The sequence below is a fragment of the Pezoporus flaviventris genome, unplaced genomic scaffold (assembly GCF_033815535.1).
Source record: "Pezoporus flaviventris isolate CSIRO_AGI_PZ_B2104156 unplaced genomic scaffold, CSIRO_AGI_Pfla_v1 ptg000045l, whole genome shotgun sequence".
Lineage (NCBI taxonomy): Eukaryota > Metazoa > Chordata > Aves > Psittaciformes > Psittacidae > Pezoporus > Pezoporus flaviventris.
Window position 1 is genome coordinate 27,808,501 of NW_026892593.1, and position 20,961 is coordinate 27,829,461.

The 20,961-nt window shown below is 39.1% G+C and overlaps 1 protein-coding gene across 1 annotated transcript in view; it reads right to left on the reverse strand.

The window, feature by feature from the left end:
- Positions 1-20,961, reverse strand: part of NELL2 (neural EGFL like 2) — a 153,974-nt gene that overhangs the window by 55,713 nt on the left and 77,300 nt on the right. Inside the window, exon 13 of the mRNA XM_061467792.1 lies at positions 16,038-16,163. Coding sequence (XP_061323776.1) covers positions 16,038-16,163 — 126 coding nt within the window. The remainder of the gene's footprint in view (positions 1-16,037; positions 16,164-20,961) is intronic.

Consider the following 20,961-nt stretch of genomic DNA (forward strand, 5'->3'; position numbering starts at 1 on the left):
GCTCACTCCCAAAGCAAAACATGAGGTAAAAAAAAAAAGTGATAAAACATTAAGATACTTTATTCTCATTGCATTCTTGTGACAATTTTAAAGAACACCTACAAAAGACAACAGTGATTTTTCATTTGGAGCAGCGCGAGTTACAAGCCAATCAATCCAGTTGACTGCAAGTGTTGACCAGCATACTTTTTACTTTTAAAATATAAAGTAGATACAATTCCTTGAACCATTTTTCCTAAGAATATACTAAGATGATGTGAAAAGACTGCAGCATATAATGACAGTAGGAAACAGATACAGTCTTTTTAAGATGATTTGGAAGCTTTTCAGGAAGAAAAAATACTCCTACAAAAACTCCTACAAACCATTTAGGTAGAGCAGCCTCCTATTTTACTGCTAAACTTGTTAACAGAGCTCCTGGATCTCAAGAGAAATATCAAGAATGTCAAAGTTTTTTGTTATTTGATGGGGAGGGCCTCAATTATTGCACATCTGACTACAAAAATTGTAAAGGGAACTGATTTCAGGAGAGTAAATTGATTACACTTTTGAAATAATTTCTGCTTTCAGTTTTCTAGTTCAGTCTTGAAGGTGCCTCAAAACCACTGGTGTTTCCTTAAAAAAGAAAAAAAAAAAAAGCAAGACAGAACAGTTCTGTATATTGAAAATGCCCTCAGGAAAAATATCAAGTATCCTTTACAGAAACAGTACTTTCAGAAACACTGCCTCACAATCTGCAACTACACTCACGAAATGGAAATTTCACCCAAGAACTTTAGGATTATGTACACAGGAGCGCACTGTAGACAGCAGTACTTCCCTTTGTATCAATGTGACTTTCCAAATTAAAGATGATGATTTGGCCAGTGTTGCTTGGGGCATCAGCAGAACAAAGCCCTATGGATGGGTTCCAATATATTTTTTCAGTAGGTGCTATTTGTTCCTCCTTGTTGGCCCACTCTTTCTGAGTGCTGTAGAGAGGTCCTGCCAATTACTCTGTCTTTATTCAGTTAGATGAGCAGGCAAACACAGACAGAGCAAATTCAGGAACCAAAACTAGTTTTAGACAAAATTAGAAGGCCAGAAAAAGCATGAATTTAGCTTCCACGTTATGCATTTGTGCAGGACCAGCCACAGACTGGCTTCAGAATCATCAGCACATTTCACTGTGAATCATAAGTTATATGTGGAACCAAAAAGATAAGCCTTTCTTTGGGATTACGCATAGGAACACAGGCACCAGATGAGACAGTGAAGTGGATAAGCCCATATGTTTACTTTGCACATCAACGCATTTCAGGGTAGATTTCAGCATAATTCTATGTGCAGAGAAGGACTACCAAGGATACAACTCATGCTATGGTCAAGGGGTTGACACCACAATCAAGTCCACTACTCAAACCAGAAGTAAGGCCACTACTCAGGCACACGGCCAGAAGAAAGGGTTGCAACTCATAAAGCTACTTCTGAATTATTCTGGCTGTAGAAATGAATTTCTTATTTGAAGAAGCACTCTGACACAGCAACATACATCTGGTTTTGTAAGAGTCATCAGTCCAAAAGACTGACAAAAGGGAGTCCTGCTGATAAAGATTTATTGCAGAGACAAACCTAGGAAGGATTTGTCAAAGAAGATGACAAATACTAAATTATAATGATTGACAGTGTAAAACATGAGTTAAAGAAACAGTTTGCCATTTAGCATAAAGCAGCTTAATCTCTTATAAACATTTCATGAAAAACAAATGACACTTCTAAGTTGCTTCAGGAGTCAATGACTACTGGACATGCCATGTGGCATGCAGTGAGAATCAAATGATAAAGAATTAAAAGTTTCCATGGTCACAGATTGTCTGAAATTAAATAATTCAGGGATTCTTATCTGTCCAAACAGGAAACTTTCATATTCATTCCAAGAAAAATCTTGCAGCTAGAATATTAAAAGAGAAGGCTTTGAAGTACTGGGCAAAATTAAAAAATGCTTTGTCTCCTCTTACAAATGAGGACAGTTCTCTCTTTTACCCTCTGCCTTTTCTTACACCCATGTTATGTTAAGTTTGGATTTTTTTTTTCAACAATAGAATGCAAAAAACCAGACATTATAACCGTATACTGTCAACTGTATCTACCCTTAAAACCTGTCTAATTTATAACACAGCTATAGTCACCTTGATTTTATAGAATCATAGAATCATAGAATAGTTAGGGTTGGAAAGGACCTTAAGATCATCTAGTTCCAACCCCCCAGCCATGGGCAGGGACACCTCACACTAAACCATCTCACCCAAGGCTCTGTCCAACCTGGCCTTGAACACCGCCAGGGATGGAGCATTCACAGCCTCCCTGGGCAACCCATTCCAGTGCCTCACTACGCTTACAGTAAAAAACTTCCTCCTTCTATCCAATCTAAACTTCCCCCCATTTAAGTTTTAACCTGTTACCCCTTGTCCTATCACTCCAGTCCCTAACGAATAGTCCCTCCCCAACAACCCCATAGCCCCCCTTCAGATACTGGAAGTCTGCGAATGTGTAGAAAACTGCTGACTTCACTACAGCACGACCACATAACCTTAAATAACTCCACTGTTCCTTTTTAAAAACCTGCTTCATACAGTCGCTCCAGTCTCTCACTGACCTTGACTGGAGCCCCTCTGAGAACAGGCTATACTCTCCTCGCATGAGGCAATCACCAGCTGGCTCAGACATGATGGATGAGACATATCCAACTTTCTTCATTTCTGGCTTGCTCAATGAAAGATCAGCCAGAAAGATCCTTACAACTTCAAAGAAACTGTCCTCAAGGTTACCTACTGTGTTTCCTGATCTTTTCAACCTATCTTTCATAGATTATCCACAGAAAGATAGGCCAGGGAAGGTCCACTTGTGAAAGGTTGTCATGTTGCAGTTAATTAATACCAGCCATCCTCTCAGTACCATTCCCACCGTCAAAAACTACTATCCAGTATTGGGATGAACAGATGAAGTTTTAACCAGACAATACCCCACGTAATATTCAGTCACTTGTACTTAAACTCTTACAAAGAAAAACTGCATCTGTTTGGTTGCTAGTAACTCTGAGTGTAATTCAGCTCCAGATTTAGATATCTAAATGCAGTGTCTATATGTGTGTTACTAGGCAGGATTCCACTGCATAAACATGCACCAAGCTAAGAAGTCACATCTAGCCTGGCACCTCATGGATATTCAAGACATCAGCAAAGGCTCTATGGGAAGAATGTAAAAGCAGTTGGAGAGCAAGTAGGACACACCACAGTATCTAAAAAGGCATTACTAAGGTTTATAACTAGGCAACCAGATCTGGCTATAGACATCTAAGTTCCTATTTCGGTCAGTGTAACCTACAGAGCTCAGTAAGTGTAAATTAGATACCTAACATCAGATCGAGTTGCCCACACATAAGGTGCTCAGATCCATGAAAAGAGGTAACTTACTCCACTTGCACCCAGCAAAACTCAAAAAGCTTACCTGTGTTGGATCTGCTAATCCTATGATGGCTGCTGCCTAGAACCTGTAAATGGACAGCTGAGTTGGGTCCAGCTGAATCCTTGACCTCTGTTTATTAGTGTGAGCTTACATGAAGACATCTACATTAGGGTGTCTTAAGTTCAAACTGAATTCCACCTCCTCTGTCACCATAAGTAAAATTCTAACTTGATGAGTCAATGTAATTAGCTATAGAAATGAATAATTCATTCAGTGCTGTATGGTCTGATAGATTGTCTATTCTTACAATATACTCTGCTAATTTTCGCTATAACCCTACGTACATCTCTAATTTCTAATCATATTGTACTGACACAGCACATAACTGCATTGTAGAAGCTGTCAAGGGACACAGGGTGCTTGGAAGCTGCAGAAGGGTTCAGAACACTGAGAAATGGGAGGTACACCGTCATAATACTGCAAGATAAATATTAAGCAATGTTAATGTTTGAAAATATTGTCATTTCAGAATTCCTATAAAAGAAAGTTCTCATTCTTTTCTGAGTTACTGTTTCAAACTGAGTATATTCTCATTGATACCTGCACATTCTTTTATATATTGAAAAACTCATCACGCTAACAATGCAAAACATATTCCTTGTAAAACAAAATAATCAATTCTGATGTCAACTTTTACAGAAGGACAGATTTTAAACAGTATACAGAAACTGCAGAAACACAAAATAGTTAAAGCCTTGGTTTTGATATACCTTTCATCATCCTCTATTATGAAGGCAAATAGGTAATCCAGCTCTATAATGCATTGATAGACATATAGATATACACACACATACACCAAATACATATATATTGAGTAAAAGAAATATTTCTGTAAAATAATTAGGCATCCAATACTGAAGATTTTGTCAAAGGAATACATTTGCTTTTTAACAAGTCAAATCATATTCTACCAAGGACCCTTTAAAATGTGTTGGATTTTGATCAGCTCAGAAATCAATCCTGCTATAATTGCATAGCCAGATGAACAGGTGTTATGATCTGGGTCTGTAACCAAGGAGGAAATAGAACCTAAAAAGTATCCTCTAGGAAAAAAAAATAAAATAAGGTCTCATTCCAAGTTGAAACAACCTCCAAACTAAGTTGCAACGATAACCTGATTCAATCCAAATAAAGCATAAATGAGTTCCGTTGTGTAAGATATAGCAGATATATAAAAAATGACTCGTGTTGTTATCTTAGTCATGCAGTTGCATAGCAACAAGCTCAGTCTGAATGATCATTCCTTTATTAGCTTTGTGAATTATCTTACAGCTAGAAAGTGGATATTGGAGAGAATTTATCCTGAAAGAGGATTGAGAGCTTCATGTAGGCTGACATACTATAAAGCAGAATGGAAACTGGGCCAAGTAATGGAAATCAAAATAAAAAAGGTTTTAAATTAAAAATGCTCTGTGCATTCAAGCTGGCTTCTGGGGTGTTTATGACTAACACCAAACCTGACAATATAGCTGGACACCATTGCCCCAGTGGAGTTTGGATTACACTGTGTGATAATGCATGTTCATGCATATTACTTCTAATATAATTGGGGAAGGGGTCACCAAAATCAGGAATGGAAAAGACAGATGGTTCATCTTCCCCACACCATTATAAATCCAGAACTGCATGTTTTCTCTGATGGTTTGCTGACTAAAATATTTCCTTACTCAAGTATGTCACTCCAGCAATGTTAAAACAAGCCCCTGTCAGTACGCTTGTTTATAGCTCTGTCCCTTGCACTATACTGTACAATTATTCTGGCTTTATTTAAGCATAGTCAATGAACTCAGCTGTTGTACCAGCTGAAGAGTTTGAAATGTTGCTAAATTCATCAAAATAAGTCAAGGGAAATAAAGAGGAAGAAATTAGCTTTTTTTATTGTCATCATGTCTCCCATTGCTGCATTTTCAAGTAACAAAGCTAGTATACTATAAGCATATGACTAATCTGAGGTCACAGACTTTCTTTTTACCTTCTTTGCAGCAGTGAAGGGAAAAGGGTATACAGCAGTGCCGAATAAAGTTGCACCTTGTGCCATATTTAGTCACTTATTAAAGTGGCCTCATTTACCAACGTAAATGAGCGCTATCAGCTCTTATTACCCTCAGGATGACTTGTGGATGCTCTTGTGTGTCTGAAAAAGCAGGACAATTTTATACTGTTAATTAACTGAGGACAAATGTGCAGCTTTAAACACAGAAGCTGGATGACTTCATTTAACTCTGAATTACATCAGTCTTACAGTAGCTGTTCCTCCATGGAATCCGAGGCAACTAGACCACTCTTAGAAGAGACTGGTGCAGGTGCTACAACACAGACCACATTCCTTGCATGTAAACTAGATTTTATTCTTCATTTTAAATAAGGAGAGCCATTCCCTTCCAGTTCTCAGAATGCACTTGTGGGAACTGAAATGTACAGCTGGATCAAAAATAACTAGTAATACATGACATTGTAAAATATCCACACTTCAAAGCTAGCTGGAATCCTACCAATGTACAGTGATGCAAACCCGTTTCCTCCCCCACGTCAGAACCCATCAATTAACTTCTCCTGAATATCTGAATGTATTGCAAATCTGGAATTTTACCTCTCCTGTGCCCTAGGGATTAAAGGTGGATTCTGCCTTCAGCATCCTCACAAGCAATTCAACAAAACTTTTTCTCAAGCATCCCTGCCACTAACTGTCACTTCTGCCACACAGTACAGGAAAAAGAGACTTCTCAGACTGTTGATGTCCCAAACAACTGGCAGATTTAGAAGTCAAAAACAAACCAGTAAAATCTGCACAGAAGCCCACAGGCAAACGAACTTTTATGAACCTGAGTTTCTAGATGCCAAGAAAATCACTCATCCAAAGTGTGGCAGAGTACTATGTTAATAAAAAACCATGTGTGACAGGGAGTATATATCCCCCCCCCCCACCCCCCCCCCCAAAAAAATAGCTGTATTTTGCAAGAAGCAGAGAGTAACAACTGGGCAGCAGCAACCCCTCTGATAACCTGGGGATATGAATCATAAAGAGTATATGAGTTGCATTATTTCAACAGATCCCAGTTACTGGTATTTCAAGTCCATCCAGATACCAGACTGATGGTTCTCATAGTGGGGGCATCTGCACTTTAGGGATAAAGATAGGCTGCATTAGCATTGCAAAGACACTGCCTCTGTTTCCTCAAAAGCATCCTCAGAAGACTTAAGTTGTAAACAAAGCATTAATGAAGGAAAAGGAGGCAAGACCCAACTGTCGCTGTTTGTCTGTCACTATACAAAAACCAACCAAACGAAACCCAAACGGATATGAGTTTATTTCCTGGCTGACAGGATAGTGAAAACTGAGCACTAACACATATAAAGCAGATCTTTTATCAGATGTACACAACTAATACTGAGACTTTCAAAGATGGGGAGAGAAGAGAAAGAAGACCATAAAGGTAACCTCAAATTCTACTGAAGAGTATTACCATACTTTTAACACTTCATGTTCCAAAGGAGTGGAGAAAGTTCTAAAATAAAAGTCTCCCACTCTCTGGAGAACATCATTAGCCCATCATCTCCTGACCCAGCACCAGCATGGGGATAGAAGTGTTCCAGGGATGTTTCTTTAAAATCCTTCTTCATACACAAACACATACTCAAAAATCCTACCATGTACCAATGCTTATCTGAACACCAAACCAACAGGTATTTTTCTTAAGTGGGGACGTTGCAGTAGCATTAGCTAAAATCCAAGCAAATGTATAGTTTATTTCTAAGCCACAACTATCTACAATGATGAAACCAACCAGAAGAGGACGAGAGTTTGATTGCTGTGGGCAAAGCAAATTTAAAGTAAATCACAATGATGTGGCCTGTTAGAAAATCAAATTGAGAAAACATTTAAGGCTGCATATTTCAAAAAGCCAAGGATAGGTGAGAAAGTACCTGGTATATGAGTGTTGAATGGGATAAATGTGACTGTTTTCTATGCATTATGTCGAGGTCAATTTGTTTGTCATCCAACAGTGTCATTAAAGAGCAAAAAATATGGGTTAGACGTGAAAAGCTAATGGCAGAAAGTACTGGCCACTGATCTGCAGCAGCGCAGACCTTTCCCCTGCATTTTCCCCTTTACAATTGAAACTGCCAAGTCATTATTAATTAACATTGTAATCATAATTCCTGCTTTTTGCACATTCATCATCATTATGCAGCTAATGTGTAGTTTTCTCCTTAAACCTTTCCCATATGTCAAGTCAATCTCCCCAGACTCTTAATTATTTTAATGTTGATCTCGGAATTCCGTCCAGTTTGCAACAGATTTGTGGTTTAATTTGATTTGAAAAATATTCAGAGCTGCCAGCATTCCAAAGAATTAACATTTCAGGTGTCACTCAACTTGCTACCACCATGCTTCCTGGTAATTTATGTGGAAGTAATTATCAGACTTCAGTTTACAGTGAGACTGTAGACTTCAGAAAGAGAAGAAATTAAATGTTGCTGAATGCATTGACACCATTTTTAGAAAAATATTAGAAAAAATCTCTGATACTCGTAAAGGCTTAGATGGGCTGGGGCAGAGGAAGAGGGAGGCCTAGCAAGGTCCAGCTAGAAACACCTACTTAAAGCCCAGTGAATTCAGCGTATCTTTTGTTGCCTTGAGTAGGCCTTCCACATGGCAAAGTCAAAAAAATAAAGACCAAAGCCATTCATCCGTTCCACTCAGTCGTTTTACTTCTAAAGGAGTACTTCATCCCCCCACCTATTTAGACTCTGAAGAACAAACCCTGCAAATATTCCCACCACAGTCATAGAATGCTATAGAAAAACTCTCCTCAATTTTCTTTAGAAGTCAGAAAACAAACCTAGAGCACAAACATGATGGTACCAGATTGCAACACACAATAACAGCCTCACAGACTTAGATTCTCCACCTATTTTGCCATTTCCTTTGGTTTCTAAGCTATTTCTTTCTAAAAGCAAACAGTAGCAAAAAAAAAACCAGCATGACTTGGCTTAAGTGAAAATGAAAAGAAAGGACAACACTGTCTGGAATAGATTCAGCAAAATGATTATGAAAAAAAAGTTACAAAGTCTGCATGCAATTAAAATATGTATGTGAGCACCTAGCTCCGCACGTGGGGGTGGCCTCAGCACTGCCATAGGAAAGGACATGTCTGCTCACGTGGCTGGGCCATGCTTGGAAGAAGTAGGCCACGATTTGCAACATGCCTGATATGCTTTTAATAATTAATCAGTTAAGAATTCACATGTATTTGCTGCCAAAGTACAGTGCAATTGTAAAACCTCAGTGCTGTCAGGGTACATAGCTGTAGATCACTCCTCCTTCTCAAAATAAAAGATGAGAGAAAAATAATTAAAAAAAGAAATACAGAATAGATAATTTACTAAGCTCCATAGATGACAAAATGTACAAATATTAACTCAAAGAATCTGGTTTATATACTAACGCAGTCCATACTTCATATGTCCATTTTACATTCAGCCATTTACCATCCTACCTAGACCGCACGCAAAGGGAGAGTCAACTGAAGACACCATCCTAGGATACTTATGGAGAGCCCAACACCTCCCTCTCCAGTCCCATTAAATGTGAAACATATAAGAGCCCCTGGGGAGGAATTCTCTGGGTGGTTAACATGAGCTGCGCTACCTTCCCCACATCACCTTGTGACTCCCACCCATGGGAGAGGCTGAGCACATCACCCGCACTTCCATCACTTTTACACTGACTGGAAAGCCAAAACAAAACAAAACAAAAAAAAAAAAGAAAAGAAAAGAAAGTGTCCCATGAGCTTGCACAGAAACAGCTTTTAAAATCATCTGGGGCTCAGAAAATCCATGGCTTCTCCAGCCCACAGCATGCATCTTAATATGATCTAGGGAGGATGCACTAAATCTCACAGGGTCTTTCTTCTGTTCTGTTTATGATGGGTTACTTAGACGGGTGAGTGGTCCCGAGGCAGGAAACTTAAAACAGCCTAAATGTGATTTACTCAGCCTAAATGTGATTAACCATCCACTGTGGTAATCAGAATTCCTCACTGTTAGAGCAAGTGTGAGGAAAAAGAGTTCTCATCTCTCATCTTCTCCCTTTTCCATTAAAAAAAAAAAAACCTAATAAAATGGTGCAGGAAAGGGTATGTATTGTGCTGTTCAGAGCTCTGCTACCAGCTGTGGATTACACAGCAGCCTGAAAGACTGGACGTAACACTGGCTACATCCTTGAGTCTAGAAGGAAAACTCTTTTTTCCAGCCAGGAAAACAGCCCACGCATTTTTGTAACCCCAGGCAGAGGAAGCACATAAGTGTTACTATACCAGAAAAATACTAAGACATTCAGATTTAATCATATCTAATAGTGATGGTGTAGCAAACTGCTACACAGAGAAAACTACCCCAGCAGAGACTCATGCCTTTTTCTGCCTCCCTTTCTTCAGCTAAACACCATTACATTTCAGGTTCTGTGAAGCAAAGTGGAAAGGGAATGAGATGATACCAATGCAGGGAAAGCATGGTAGCCCAGGGCATATTTTTTATGCCTTTAATTTGCAGTTTGTGCACCCAGCTGGCATATGGGTGCAGATTAGGACTCATCTCCCCTTCTCATACCTATGATTGATTTCTGAACATAAAAATCAGTCACGAACAGAATTCTGTGTAAATATGGTTGTGACTAACTCAATCTAACCCTGTGAATCTTGCTTCCAAGATGAATACAAATAACAAAATCTGAAATTGATGTCTTCATTACATCCTTTGTTGTGAAAATAAAAACATCATTCAGATCTATTGTAAACCTTGCAATAAACATGCCAAGAAGAAACAGACTGGAGCTGCTTTGGAAGCAACTATATGCTGTCTAAATCAGTCTTTTGTGCCCAGGACTCTGACACAGATAGATAGCACAGATTTCTTTTGAAATGTCTCATACAAGAGAAAAACTCTTCAATGTCACTGATTTTATGTCTCTTTTCTATTTTGATCAATGACTGATAAATTATATATGTGTGCATAGAATGGAACAATAAGACATTTTACATTAGTCTGCCAGCAAACTGTGTGGATATCACTCACATCATAACCTGCCTAATCAAGGTTCAGGTATAATTTTTCAACATCTCCTTCTTGTGCTTCAGCTATCCTGTGCAAACAATGACATATTACTGCCAAGCCCCAGAACATTTTTTTGCTGCTTACTAACATTCCCAAGGATGCGCTTCCAGAGCTTCTGGTCTAGCTTACAGTAAGTCAGCTATTTTATGCGCAGCTATGGTTCCATAACTGGACTTGATTACACAGCACAGCAAAGAACAGTGTGACCTGAAATACATTTTAAAAATTTAACATTTAGTAACACACAGGGTCAGTTGGTGCTTATTTGCCTTATTCTTGTTACTCCTGAACTGGATTAAAAATCTTCCTCTTCTTCAGATTCATTGATATTTCTGCCAGCAAGTTAAACCCAGAACTGTCAATGAGGCAAACAGAGGTTTGCCAAGAACTTTAAATTCTGCAGAAGGCAAAAAAAGGGTTGAATACCTAAATTTAGTTCCAAACACTGGCAAAAAACCAAAGTGCATTGGACCTCCTGTACATGAGTACTGAGAGACTTGAACAGAATTGCATACTATATAACCGCAACAACGGAAATTCAGGAGCCTTCGGTTGTTTTTGTGGCATGCTTGCTGTGGCAAAGTGCCCCTAAAATACTCAGGATTGCCTCTGCACACAAGAGATGTCCCTGTGAGGCTTCTGCAGCATGGTTCTCATGAGTAGTTGGCCAGAGGCATCTTTACACAACCCTTCCGCAGAAGCTGAAAACTGATGCTATCAAAGCCAATGCTTCCAGCTACCTTGAGGAAAACAGAAAAGAGCAATGCAACAGTTATGTCCTACAATACCCACTTTTTGAACAAATTACATAAAACAGAATCTGTCCAATGGTATAAATGTAAACATATTTTGCATATCAGTATTTGAATTGGTTTTTAAATACCATTTCTTTTACAGACATCCTTCCCACTTTTCATTTTTGCCAGATGTAAACACCAGTTTTTTCTATGAACTATGGAGTACATCAACTATTCTGTGCAGCTTCTACAATAAATCCAATTATTAGGACAAAAAAAAAAAAAAAGAGCATGAAAAGCCCAGAAAATTCTGTTACGGACAGTGCACAGCCTTACTTTCACAGATATGCCAACTTAAACACGGTGTTCTTCACAAACCCTTTCAAAAATATCTCCTTAATTTGCAGAGCTCTGTCTCTTTGGTCTGTCATGACTGCTTTTCTCCTTATTGTCTTGCTTTTCTGCTAGACAAAAAGGCTTGGTTTATGCCCTTAACTTCAAGAACTAGTACCGTGATAGCAAGAAAATCGAGCTTAACCAAAATAATTCCCAGCTGTAGTGAATACGCTGTGAACTCGCAATGAACAGTGAGGCATGGTGGGCATGCACAAGAGGTATCTTGATCCTCAAAGTGCAAAGATTTCTATTTGCTGCTTTCTAAAATCATAAAACGTAGATTAAACTGATAGAGCAAATGCAAAGTTGCCTGAGACAGGCTGAGATCCCTAAACACACTTCACTGGCCTTGATTCTGTGTTCGGAAAATACTTTTCTTTCTCAAGTCCTAGGTATCATTTGTTTAGCTGAAAGTCATTAAGTCTCCACTTCAATTAGAAATAAACAAACAAGCAAAGAAAAAAAAAGACAATAAAGGGAAGTATAATGGTTTTTTCTTGTAAAAAACTTGCTTTAAAATACCACAGCATGCTGTAAGATAAAAATCATGCATATAAAAAGTCAGCTATACCCAAGTATAACAGCCTAGATTAAACCTCTTGGTCTGACTACAGGACAGTAAAGTACTGTCATTAGCATCATACTCCCTCCCACTGTTATTTTCTTAGAATCATGGAATGGTTTGGGCTGGAAAGGACCTTAAGATCACCTAGTTCCAACCACCCTGCCATTGGCGGGGACACCTCACATTAGGTGATGTCACCCAAGGCTGTGTCCAACCTGGCCTTGAACATTGTCACAAATGGAACATTCACAACTATCTTGGACAACCCAGTCCATTGCCTCACCACCCTCACAGTAAAGAATTTTTTCCTCATCTCTAACTTGAACTTCCCCTGTTTAAGTTTGAACCCATTACCCCTTGTCTTATAACCACAGCCCCTTGTCCTGGGTTCAGCAGTAGCAGTCATTTTTCTCCTTCTTGGTAGCTGGTGCAGTGCTGTGTTTTGACTTTCGGCCTGGGAGCAGAGCTGATAACAATGATGTTTTGGTTTGGCCAAGGACTTTGTGAGCCTCATGCTCTGCCAGGGAGGAGGGGAAGCCGAGAGAAAGCAGAGACAGGACACCTGACCCAAGCTAGCAAAAGAGGAGAGGTATTCCATACCGCGTCATGCCCCGGATGTAACTGGGAATGCCCCAGAAGTTCTGGTAGACTGCAGGGTTGGAGGAGGTATCAGTCGGTGCTTGGTTGGGCTGGGGGGGGCGAGTTATCGGTTGGCTGGTGGTGAGGTGTTGTATTCTGTTCCCTTGTTATTTCCTTTATCATTATTATTATTGGCGGTAGCAGTAGTGGTTTGTGTTATACCTTAGTTACTAAACTGTTCTTATCTCAACCCATAGGAGTTGCATTCTTTTCGATTCTCCTCTCCGTCCCTCCGGGAGTAGGGGGAGGGAAAGGGGGGGGGGTGAGTGAATGAGCTGTCTGGCTGGGTTTAAACCACGACACCCCTGATGAAGAATCCCTCTGTGGCATCTTTTTAGGTTGCCTTAGGATACTGGAGATCTCCATGCAGCCTTCTCTTCTCCATGCTGAGCAGACCCAATTTACTTAGCCTGTCCTTATATGGGAGGTGTTCCAGCACCCTTATCATCCTCACGGCCCTCCTCTAGACTTGCTCCAACAACTCCATTCTTATTTTGCATTGATTTATTAACATACACATTTTTCAGCAATGTTCTGTAAACACGGTCAGTGTTTCTACTGCACAGAACTTTTCCCTGATTCTCAGAACAGAGCAAGTTTCTTAAACAGAGAGAATGCTAAGCAATCTAGTAGTTCAGAACTTCCATAGACTCCCTGTTAAGAGCCGCACTGACATACCCTCCCTACTACTATTCACTTTACCTCTTTGATTTATATCTGGGCAAATGGATGCACATGGAATTTTCCAAGATCAGGAGCCTTAATAGATGGCAAAACCAGCAAAGAGCAAAGCATATGCTGAGGAATGAAAAACCTATGGCAGTCTTCTATACAGATATATACACGTGCCACCTGCTTTAATACAAGTGCTATAAGGTAAACGCTCTCAATGTCGCTCAGACAAATTAAAAGAAGCACAAAATGCCATTTACTAATCAAAGCACATGACTTTAAACGTATACTGTGTTTCCTTCAATTTTTAAAACATAATTGACCTGTCACTCACTAGTTGTTCAGTGGAAATATCATACAAGCGTCTCATAAGTCTACTCACACTTCAATAACTGACCAGTGCCTCCACCAGAGGTACTTACACTAGTCAAGAACCAGAAAAAAAAAAAAAAAGTTATTTTATGACATATACAATGATGTGAGGTTGCCATTCGTGGAAATGCTACCAACCAATAGGCACTCCATGCCCCTCAGTGTCCAAAATTCACTGTAATTTAACTCCAGAAAAGCTCCATGTCCCAAATGACAGCTAGTGGTATTGCTCAGACACACAGAGAGTGACTGCATAATTTACAGCTCATCTGGCCTAGTAGGTCTTAAGATTGAAATCTTATGAAACTATTTTGCTGCCTTTTGCATTAACTTTTCCCACCTTGATGAAGGGGAAGCTGGAAAAGAAATCATTTCTTCTGCCACCCATCAGGCTGATTTCACAGGAAACTATTATTTACAAATGTGAAGCCAAACTCAGTTTGCAATGTGATATCTGTAATGGATTTCCAACAAGTTTTACACCAGTTTGACTGTCCAGATATCCTGAACTACACTGAATTTCACAACAGTACCTTCCAGCAAATCCAAGGAATGCAATGTGCAGAGTAGCACGAAATACCTTTATTTATAGGCACCAAATGCCCTCATGAAGTTGCTTGCCATGGTTTATCATTTCCAGAGTTCAATCAGAACAGCTAGTTAAGGGAAGCAAAGCAGAAAAAGTATCACAGTGATTTAGATAAAGTCAGTCCCAAAATAATCCCAACATTCGCACTCAGTAGGTAGTGAAACAACTGCTTCACTCAGCTGAGAGTAAAGTGACCAGAAAGATGCTGGTTGCTTCAGAAAGAACATGCTGCAAGCAGCCAATAACTTGGTCCTTCAAGAACTGGACTGCAGGAAAATAGTGCTCACCAGTGTATATGAGGTGAATGTCAAGTACAGGTAACACAGTAGGCACAAAAATCACACATAATGTGGTTTCAAATCCATCTCCCCAAGTGCTGTGCATGTTTGGGCAAGCAAATTGCGCCGGCTTATGAAGAAGCTGTTTCTGTAGCAAGACATACCATTGATGCTCAAAAATGCCAAGACATAATGAACAAAATTCAATAAATTTAGAAATTAACTTCACAGTGCTATCTCCACATTCTGAATACTCTCATTCATTTATAATCAGCTTCACTGATAACATGAACTCCAAGCAAGTTTCACTGAATAAATATATCCTCTTATGGAAAGAGCTAATGCATTCCTCTGTGCACAGAAATTAGTGGTATTATTTTGTTCACATACATTTTTCTTCACTGAGTGTGCCACATCTTTGAATCATATTCACTTTATCTGTCTAGTAGGAAAAAACATGTTCCTGCTAGGAACACATACAGTCAGCCTGGCTCTGATAAGGAAGGCTGCTTTAAATGTCCAGCATTCATTCCATAACCCTACAATATCTTGCAATAAAAGAAGACTAGAAGACAGAAAATCAGTATGAACCCAACACCTCTTCTACAGCATCCACTGGCAGCAGAACAAAAAGGGGAGATCCAGAGATAAGTCTGACCATGTTGTCCAGAGGCTCAAGGCAGGCAGAGCTCCTGCTCTCTGAACTCAGGATTCAGCTGGGGAGCCTCCCCAGTGAGAGACAGTTCAAATGAGGAAACCGCCACTTCTAATATGCATCAAATTGAATGCTGTCAAAAGTTTTCAGAAGAGTAATCATATTCCAAGTGAAGTTATACTTGTGTGTCACATGAAAACTCAGTAACCCATTGCATTATTTCTGCTTTCTTATTTTTCCCTTCAGACTCCTCCTCCCTTCACCTTTTCCATCAACAGCCAGAACCATGCAGACATATGAGACCACCCAGACAGCCTTACAATTTCAGGCAAACAATACAACATATTAGCATGTTACAGTATCTGGATCCTTGTAATTATTTTGGTGTTTATACTGTTTAACATTTCATGTAGACACTCTGTGGCTCTAACAAAGATTAACTTTAGAAGAATCCCACCAGTGCTTGCATATACCATCATCTTGTTATTTCATTTCACAAATGCGCAGATCTTACCTGTACATGAATAATCATCAATGCGTATATATCCAGTTTTGCAGATGCACATGAAGGATCCTGGAGTATTTACACACATGGTATTCTCACGGCAGTAATGCCGTCCTTCAGCACATTCATCAATATCTGTCAGTAAGGCAAAGAGAAACAGGAGTCAAATTCAGCAGCATCCTTCACAGTCTCAATACACTGCTATTTACTTCTGCCAGTAGTGGTTTAGACTAAAAAGTTACTTAAACAGCAATGCATTTTGGCAAATTTCTTTGTTTTCTCCATAGAACCTGTTTGAAGTGTTTAAACAATAGAATTAACATGAGCTTTCTGTGCACAGCTGTGAGTGGAGACACAAAGAAGATTATATTGGCTTACATCTTTCCTTTTGAAGTGCCTATGATGTTATTTCTATGATTTAAATAAGAACAAAAAAAAACTGGGGTCCTGAACAGCAGACCAACTGCCTCAGCACTGCAATGTCATCCATCACTGTACCTGTATAGTCACTGCAGTCATCAGTATACAAACACACTATTATATGCATAGTATATGCCTTTGATCTAACAGGTGTCATTTGGGAAGAAACTCTAAGGAACATATTAAAACCTGAAGAGACACCTGAACTTATAATAAGCTTCTCTTGGAACTCTAAAGTAGCAAACTGGTAAATTTACTATATATAAACACATAAATCTATGTCTGTACGTATCAACATACATATGCATATCGGTACATATACACACATAGCTGAAAGGAACCTGAAAGAACCTAATTTATATAAAGAACTGCTCTGACAGAAAAAATTGCAACTTGATAAAATACTCGTTGGGGTGGAATACCTGCTGCAGTACAAAGTCATAGAGCAAACTCCAGACATAAATCACTGTAGGTAAGGAATTCAAAACCTGTTTGGTTCTGTTACTCTCTTGGGCTGCAAAATTAGATGCATTTCTTGTAGCAGGTTATATATCAATGATAAGACAGAGAAAACACCACAAATAACAAAAAAAAAAAAAAAACAAACAAACCAACAAAACCCCCTGCATATGATTATTATGTTGTAAAGAAGAAAGCTATATCAATTTGGTAGTGCTTAGTAGCAGGCTCTTTCTGTAATACCGATGATAAAGACAGCATTTCTGAGGTGCTCTGCACATCTACTTATATTGTCATACAGTGTGCCACTGAACCTTGGTACAAAAATATATTAAAAGTCAAAAAGGTGGATTGTTGGCTTCTTTATTTGTCTGGCTTTTTCTTTCCTGCTCATCAGTTTTTATTTCCTCCCTGTTTTCAGTGATATTTACAGCTTCCAGAGTTGAAAATAAAACCCCTGGATGAAAAACTGTTCCAGAGTCTGGTGACTGTTCAAAATAATAGACTGGATGTATAAACTCAAATTAAGGTTGACTTCTTAATGCTGTGATGCTAAATGTCAACAGTGTTAACTCCTGTACTTCTGTTTAGGTCATACGCTTGTCTGCCATTTCTTCCTCTCTTCCCAATGTCTTTAAATCAATAGCTACTTGACAGCTGTACTCATTGCTTGCTTATCTGCTTTCCTTTATATTTCCAGAATAAAATTTGCCTTTCAGTACAAAACAATGAGATACACTGAATGTTAGCAATTCCACAGAAATTTCCTAATTTCATTCAGTTTTAGAAAAGCTTCTATTTCCCCGGTTTCTCTGTCCAGTGCAACTGTTCTGCTGGATTTTGCTGGAGAAGCTGTGGGCACTTGGCTACGAACAATGAAGGTGTCCACTCACTGAGCGAATGCTCAGGGTGGAGAGCCCAGTCCACTTTGCACAAATTCAGTTCCTTTGAGTTTCAATATACTTCAGCTGGTTTCCTTCCCTTCTTTCCCTATAAGCTCTGCTGGCATGGAAGAATCATAGCTTTAGCAGGGTGCTGGTTCAGAAAAGTTAATTTTAAAACTTACCTACACCAATAAAAGTCTATTTACAGTGGGCACAGTGAGCATACTAAGGCTCAAATCACATTTTGTGAGAGCCATCTACGAAAGCAAAAATAAAAGTGAAGCTATCACAAGACTACCACAGAGGCAGCTGGTTTTGCACAGAAAGTGGGAAATGGCACAGATCTCCTGATGCACAGATGTTCTGTAGAAACATAAATGCAGAGTTCACAAAAGCAGCCAGCAGTTACAACATACGCCTCAGCTACTAGCACAGACTTGTGTCTTTCATAATTCTAGTTCACAACTCCATATTAAATTAATGGTGTTGATTTGTATTTATATAACAACATCAGTTTTCCAGTAAATTAGAGACCTTATGTTCTCGATGTCAACAGACTGCCTAGGAGCCAGCACTCTCAGAAAATTCTACTTAAAGATCCAAAGCCTCAAAAGCATTAAATAGAACTTTCTGAAAACTATATCAATTATTGCCTTGGCATGTAAATACCCACAGGAGACCCAAAATGCTAATGGTTTTCATTTTGCAGTGAAAAACTTAAAGCCAGAGCCACTTTTATTCAAACCTCCTAATTCAGAAGTGTTCAAAATAAAAGCTTTCATTTTGCCAACATACCACACATTGAGATTTTGCAAAATGTTTTATTTTTAGCTCACTTTATTTCAAACCCTCGCTTTTTCAATTGTTACAATAAACAACCAACCAGAAACAAAAAAATCCCACAAACAAGACACCACAACGGATCAGATGACCTTTGAAGTGTTTCATTTGAACAAATCTGATAATATTTTTTCTCAAACTGATTTGCAAAGACATTGTCCACAGTTTTTAAACCCTCACGGGAAATCAGAACTCTTTCCCACCCAGCTCTCTAGAAAGGCTACATAGAATGCAAAGGAAATAAGGTGATTATTACCGCTACTGTCACATTATTATATTACATTGGCACCTAAAGACCTTAATCAAGCATCAAAACTCCACTGCTCTACACTGTGGTTGCACAGCTGATAAGCTGCTTTTACAAACAGTCTGCAACTTTAGCAATAAATCATATTGCCACTGGACACAAAAGATAATTAATACAAAAAGCGTAAAGTAGCAGTCAAATGACAACTAGTCACACCACATCAAGTACACTATGTGAATCCATTCCCTCCTTAGCACTCCATATGCAAGCTTTGTATACATTATGTTAAGGTATTACACATCAAGGAAGACTGAACTGGGGCAAGGAAAAAGCCCAACATCTGTTCTCTTTCAAAGCTACCAAAACAGAAGCCTTTTCATCTTGCTTACTGGTTGAAACACTGGTGTAGCTTTTTATCCACCTTCAGATACAAATGCACTAACTACAACAGAAAACCTGATGCATTTCAATATCTAAGGAAGACTACAACATTTATCTTCATTTTCTCCTGCCAAAAAGCCTAGTTAGCATATTAATGCACATTAATGTCTTACTGTTTAGTCAGTAAGATGCTAAAATCAGTTCAATAGGATGAATGCACCACTCCAATGGCTCTACACAGTCAACAATAAAGACTTGTGTGCTTGAAGTTTGTGATGTGATACTGAGCCACCAGCTGTGATGTACAGACAACAATGTAGTCATGGAGATCATCAACCTGCTTTATTCCCAGTGGAACAGACAAAAGAGGCATCTCTGGGAAAATTGGTTAGTGCAAAAGTGTTTGGAATCTGCACTTCAATGATTTATTTATACTTGCAAAAACATCAAAACTGAAAAGTCTTCCTTTATCCCCTCAAGCACTCAAACAAAATTTATGCAAAACATATAACCCAGGAAGAGTTTCCCTCTACCCCTTCCTCCTGCACCTTAGTGAGTTTGCTTCCCTAGAGTGAAATTCACAGTTATGTTTTACAATCCCATTAGTAAGAAAAGATCTTGACCTGCAATCTACACATCATTGTTGACCAAAGCCTCATGCTAACAAAAAAGCTTCTCCTTCAGCCTCACTATCCATCATTGCCTTTATCCACCACAAAAGCCTGCCAGAACAAATGAGTCTGGTACTAAGTCAGTAAATCTGGGCTGTAAAGAAAGGAGGCCGTTTCCAGAACTATACGGATAGTGTCCTGCCTCCATCCATTTGCTTTAAAACTCAATGGTATCTAACATCAGTGATCTCCCTGATCACACTTAACAGTGGCATATGGTGAGCAGGGAGATGCTCTTGCAGGATTTTTGTAATATATTAAATACCTAAGAAGAGAGCAAACAGGAGCATAAAAAGCTTTATTTATAAATAAATATTTAATAAATGCCTGAACAAAAGTAGAGCAGATTAGGCCTACAACTTCAAAACAAAACAAAACATAAAACCCCACATTTTTTATGTTAATGAAAGGTTCTGTCTTCACAGCCTTTAAATATGAAGCCCTATATTTACCCACTGAAGACGTTAATGGTTTTCCACCTGTCCCACACAACATCACCAGCAAACTTCCATCCTGACCTGAGGGCTTTACTGCTAAGAGCAAGGGCTTCATTTATCCATCATTCCTGTGAATCTTGGGCCTCTCTACTGGGAATCCCAAGGATGGATGCCAGTTAACAGTTGCTGTCATAAAGGATCTTCAGGCCCTTATTTTTATTTACTGACCTGACTCACACAGAAATAGACATGCTGGGAAAGGTTGAGACTTTCTCATCTGGTCCCTGATCTGAAGGGCATCACAAAATCAGCAGATGTTGTTCATCCATTAGGGGAATGAAAGAGTCACAAACAGTTACCGATCACAGCAACCAATGCAGTTGAAAAAGGTAAATATGGATTGAAAAGAAACACAACCTGCCCTGGACAGTGTCACAAAGGAAAAGAAGTTCTGTCCTTTTTCTTTCTGTTTTCTCTCTAGTGGCAATAGCCCTTCTTTTCTCACCTTCCTCTGACATCAAGCTTCTCTGCCATTTTCCTTCCTCACCCACTTTCTACCTGAGTAAGTTTGGTCCTCCCTCCAATCTTCCTCAC